Source organism: Ranitomeya variabilis, chromosome 2 (genome assembly GCF_051348905.1).
Source record: "Ranitomeya variabilis isolate aRanVar5 chromosome 2, aRanVar5.hap1, whole genome shotgun sequence".
Classification (NCBI taxonomy): Eukaryota; Metazoa; Chordata; class Amphibia; order Anura; family Dendrobatidae; genus Ranitomeya; species Ranitomeya variabilis.
In genome coordinates this window covers 865,612,607-865,618,606 of record NC_135233.1, presented here as the reverse complement: position 1 = coordinate 865,618,606, position 6,000 = coordinate 865,612,607, and the positions used below count along the sequence as shown (strand labels likewise).

The following is a 6,000-nucleotide window of genomic DNA, read 5'->3' as shown; positions in this document are numbered from 1 at the left end:
TCTTATGATGATGTTATGTTTGAGTCTCCTCTCAAATGAAACTTCACAGGGAGTAAAGTGAAAATATAAACAGATATAGGTATTAGCTGTATAGTGAAACAGTAGGAAATGTACAAATAAAGCAAATTACAAAAATGGTTGGGATTTATAAATAGATATTATACAGAGTATTTTATGCATCGGACAACCCCCTTAAGCACTTCAAAAAGTAAATTACGGTAATAGTTCGCTCATGCCATTTTTGAGAATTAAATAATCATCAATAATCCCGTTCCAACTTTATTAAGTGATTTCAGAATGCCTTATTCTTTGAAACATAAGTAAGCAAATATCATTTTCAGAGGGGAAGAGGACTAGAACTCTAGTACCACCTAAAGGGGTTAGCAATCTTAAAAGTAAAGATTAACCCTTTAAGGAGCCTTGCAACATGACTCGGAATAAAAAGTCACACCACACACTATACACTCCATTTGCAGATAAGTGTTAAAGAGTGTTTGCCCCAATGAAACAACCCCCTATATTGGTGCCTATAGAATAAAGTAGTACAAAGATGAGCCACCATATTACCCAACAGGTGTCATTAATTTTTTTTTTCATGTTAAAAATTACAAAGAGCAAAATGGGCAGATGCAAAAGTTTGGACACTCTTGGATATCTGTATGCTCAGATAACTTTGACCAAGGTTTCAGACCCTAATTAGGTGATGCAAATTTCCCAAATTTATAAAAACCCAGCCTTCTCTTAACTTGTGCCAAAAAACAGCAGCCATGGGTTCTTCTAAGCAGCTGCCTAGCCCTGTGAAAATTATGGAAGCCCACAAATTAGGAGAAAGCTACAAGAAGAAAACAAAGCGTTTTCAGGTTGCCCTTTCCACAGTTCGAAATCTAATTAAGAAACGGCAGTTAACAGGAATAGTGGCGGTCAAGATAAGGTCTGGAAGACCAAGTAAAATTTCAGTGAGAGTTGCTCATAGGATCTCGAGAGACAAATCAGAACCCCTGCCTGACTTCAAAAGACCTTCAGAAAGATTTAACAGACTCTCGAGTTGTGGTACACTGTTCTAAAAAAGGGCAACAGAATTTCATGTAAACAACATCTCGGTAACCATTAAGCATGCATGATCAATTATGCTTTGGGGTTGTGCTGCAGCCAATGGCACAGGGAAAAATTCACGAGTAGAGGGTAGAATGGATTCAATGAAGTTTCAACAAATTCTTGATGCAAACATAACACCATCTGTAAAAAAGCTGAAGTTGAAAAGAGGATGACTTCTACAAATGGATAATGATCCTAAGCATACATCAAAACCCACGACAGATTACCTCAAAAGGCTTAAGCTGAAGGTTTTAAAATGGCCCTTACAGTCCCCTGATGTGATCATTGAAAATCTATGGCTAGACCTCAAAATAGCAGTGCATGCAAGACGACCCAGGAATCTCACAGAACTGGAAGAATTTTCCAAGAAAGAATGAATGAAAATCCCTCAAACAAGAATTGAAAGGCTCTTGAATGTCTACAAAAATGGTTTACAAGCTGTGATACTTTCAAAAGGGGGTGCTACTGAATACTAACAATGTAGGGTGCCAAAACTTTTACATCGGCCCATTTTTGCAATTTTTAAAATGTAAAAGATGAAAATATATATTTTTGCCTAAGTTACAAAGACACTGCGTCATTGTTAACCTTAGCCCTTTGAGATAATTTAATCTTCAACTTTCTTAACCAATTTGTAATAACAGTAATTTTGAGCAGAGGTGCCCAAATGTTTACTTGCCACTGTAACTCATATTTTCCAAACCATGCATGCAGTTGTTACAAAAAGTATTAATTTAATGTGAGTCATCAATATATTCTCTGAATGAGGTTCCAAAAAGATGTTGTTCAGGGGCTTAAAAATAATGTGCATATTTTTGATATTTCCTAATTGCTGAAGCTATCGGTCACAAAAACTATTCAATGAAACTGAAAAATGTTCTACTATAACCACCGTTATACTCATACATACTGTAAGTGATATTTTCTGAGGCGTCAAAAATAAGTTAAGACTCTTATGAACATCATGGAGAGAAAGTTTTGTATTAGCAAAAAAATGTGTAATCATAGAACTTAACATCCAAATATATCAGTCAGTAAAAGTTTCCGCTACATTTACTCATATTGATGACAGATTATGTTACATCCAGGTTGATAAGATACCACTGAAGTTGATTTATTTCCTTTACAAGTTCCTATTACAGGTTGGCAAGTGCTTGCAGATTTATTTATCATGTTATTATATCTTACATTAGATTGGATGCTTTGGCGGAAGACAGAAGTCTCTTCAGTGACTTGATGACAGAAGAGACATAATAATGGCAGGAAAAAGTCCACAGTGGTCCATTGTTTGGCTGTGAAGTAATAAATTATAGTTAAAATACCCAAACTGAAAAAACTTAATATTCCAAATGATGACACAAGAACTCAAAAGGTTTAGTTCAAGATGTCTATTGTTATAGAATCCGCTCAGGATTTTCTCATATGTTCATTAGTACGTCCTCAATCTCCAGTTCTTGAAAGAACTAAGGGTTTTTATTCAGAAGGTCTCATTTGTTTGGTGTCCACATTTTACATTGTTTTCCAATCCATATAATGAATATCAGGTTTTACTCATGTTTTATATTAAAGGACATAGAAATCGCTGTTATTATTGGATAAATCTGTATACTGCTGTAGGCTGAAAGTAGCTACGGGGGGTGGCGCTGGGGGCTGCTGGACTGTGCCATTTTGTACCCAACGAGTTTTATTTCCATATGTGACAGGTTTACATAAATGTGTCTCCCATTTAGGCTTTTCTCCAGCTCTGCATTTACTTCTAAGTCTATTATCACTATCACAATAAGTCACACAACACTGACAGGCCTTTCCGCCCTTGGGCCCATTTTTAACTTTTACTGTGCCTACAGACACATTTCTGTCATTGCCATTAGTTTTAGGGGGAGGCGCGGATGATGTTTCTTTTAAACGTCTCTTTTTCTTCTGAATCTGATCAAGACTGATATCTGACTGGGAAGAACAGCTCTCATTCCAGCTTGATCTTGTATTCAGACTTCGCAAGGGCAATACCAATCTTAAGGCCTTCCAAAACCTGGAGCTGCTACGTCTGGAACTTTCCCCATCCCACCGCACAAAGGGCACACTCTCCTTCAGCTTAGAAATAGTGGTGTGTGTTCCATGGAGTTGCTTATATTCCACAATGACAAGACTGGTGCATACGGCATTATGACACACTATACCGAGCTTTAATTCCAGCATGCTAATGCTTTTATCTGTCAAATAGTCAGGACTCAACACAACAATCATTCTCCGACTTCTCTGAATAAATTCAAACACGGCCTCCACTGTGTCTAGGAAGTATAAAAGGGAGCATGGCAGGGGAGATGAAATGGAAGAGGATTTAAAAAGAAAGTGTTAGAAATAAGAAAAAGCCAGAGTCGTTTACAGCATAGTAAATAAGATTGAAATATGTTAGCATTTTACTTCAACCACTTATATCACAGACTTGTCAATTTGCAGGAAAATGTTTGATACCCATAGATGGACCATGGATTCTTCAAGGAAAGCAATAACTGTGCAAAAGTTTTATGCTTTCAAGAACCAAAATGTTAATAGTTTATTTTTATCAATTAACAAAATGAAAAATGAACGAAAGGAGAAATCTAAATCAATTTAATATTTGGTGTGACTACCTTTTGCATTCAAAACAACATTAAAAATTCTTCTAGATACATATAGGAACTTGTAGTTAATCCCAAACAGACTTCTGATAAGAGAAGAGATTTATGGGGAACATATCAACATTTCTAGGACTCCTTGCTCTTCTTTACACTGAAGATTGTTCCTTTTTATATTGGCCGTATGATTGAGGTTGTTGTTCTGCTGCTGAATAAATTTGGAGCCAATCAGATGCCTCCGTGATAGTATTGCATGATGGATAAGTATCCATCTGTATTTCTGAGAAATGAGAACACCAAGAATTGGCAATGTTGAAGACCGTAGACATAGTACTCTGCCAAGAAAACTTAGTGCAACAGGTTAAAAACACATCATACTCCCCTTCGAAATCGGAATTTGTCCAGCAGTGCCATCAGCTCAGAACAGGCAACAATCAGTGAGACCTAGCTACACCTAACTACTGTTCAGAGAAGTCTGACCAGAAGGTTTTTTTTATATATAATTGTAGCAAACAAGCAATACCTTCAACATGGAAACTAGTGCACATAATTCAACTGTGCATGAAAACAGAAAAATGGCAATATGTGCTCTGGACTCGTGCAAAACATTTGGCTGTACAGAAAGCAGTTTGTTGGCCCACAGGACTGGTGAGCATGAATATAAGGAGTGTCTGCAGGCAAGAATAAAGCTTGGTGGAGGTTCCTTGCAAGTTTAGGGCTGCATGTCAGCAAACGGTATTTGCAAAATGTAGGACAACAGGACATCAACCCCAAACATACAAGCAATGTCATTAAGAACTTAGTGAAAAGTAAAGTAGAAAAAGGAGTCATGAAAGTAATGGTATGGTCCTTAAAGAGCCAGGATTCCAACATCACTGAGTCTGTCTGAGATTACATTAAGAGACAGAAAGCGTTGTGTATCCCTACACGAACAGAAGATCAATAATTATTTCTCCAAGATGTTTGGAACAACCACCCTACAGAGTTCCTCCAAAAACTATGTTCAAGTGTATCTAGAAGAATTGATGCTGTTTTGAAGGCAAAGGGTGGTCACATCAAATATTGATTTAATACAATTTCTTTTCTATTTTTTTAAAACATTCTGACTTTCCACAATTTTTTCCACAACTGTTTAAACTTCTACACAATACAATATGTTAAGAGATGTGATTTTGCTGGAAAAAAAGAGATGAAACCACGGCTGTTACACGTACACACATTTGGTAACATATGTGACTCTGCATCACAGTCATGTCAGGTCACAACGCAACATCATAGAAATCTTTAGATCAATGTCACAATGCGACATTATGAATTCAATGTCACGTGACTCATGTTCCTAAGTAACCCCAAAGCTTGATTGGTTGTGCAAATTTTCAATATAGTTTATATTTCAACATTTCACGAAGAATTTATCATAATGATTTGCTGCAATGTATCAGTATAAGATGAGACGGCTTGGGGTTCGGGCTGTTTATCTCACAATTGCCCTGCATGGCTCACTAGGTCAGTAACATAGAAAGCTTTTTATTCATTTTACGTTAGAATGACCATCAAACACTATGAAGCATGCCAGCAGTCGTGATGACGAATAATACTCCTGTGAGTCTACAGATATTCTTTCTAAAGACATTTCATTTGTATTACTTTTCATTGAATGGAAATAATCTTTATCTACACAAGATGCAGACAATGCCTGGGACAATCAGAAACAAATATAACTCAATAGCTAGGCTGTTATTTCATGAATTTCTCCAGTATTGGAATCATTCATTCAGTATATCAACAAATATATTCCAGTGCATTATGTCTATCTCTGGAACGGTAATAAAACTGAAGCACAAAATGTTCATTCTGAAGCAATACTGCAACAAAGCAAAGGGCATCACAGTATGAAGAGTCAAGTCCTCTGTTTGTCCAACTGCTAAATCAAAAGCAGAGACGACCTTTCCAAAAAACATTCGGAATCATTGTATTGAAAACATAGGTACACGAAACATATCTTACAGTCTATGTATTAGCATTGTGAGCAATGCAGTCCTTTCAGTTGTCTTTAATTCCTTAAAGAGAACCAGTGATTATGAAAATGCAGTCACCATGTTATAAATCAGGGGGAGCTGAGAAGATTGATATATAGTTTGTGAGAAAAGATTCAGTAAAACCTGTGTTTTCATGTTGTAAACAGCTGGTCTTTCTAAGGTTTTGGGTCCAGTAGGCGTTCCGATCAGTGACTGACAGCTTTCTCTCTATGCACTCTTTTACAAAGCAGCTGTCAGTCACTGATAGGCCC

The 6,000-nt window shown here is 36.7% G+C and overlaps 1 protein-coding gene across 2 annotated transcripts in view; it reads right to left on the bottom strand.

Moving 5' to 3' along the window:
• Positions 1–280: 280 nt before the first annotated feature.
• IL1RAP (interleukin 1 receptor accessory protein) overlaps positions 281–6,000 on the bottom strand; it is a 379,294-nt gene continuing 373,574 nt past the window's right edge. For both annotated transcript variants that reach the window (XM_077290301.1, XM_077290302.1), the window contains exon 11: positions 281–3,383. In XM_077290301.1, the coding sequence (XP_077146416.1) occupies positions 2,659–3,383 (725 nt within the window). In that variant the 3' untranslated portion in view covers positions 281–2,658. The remainder of the gene's footprint in view (positions 3,384–6,000) is intronic.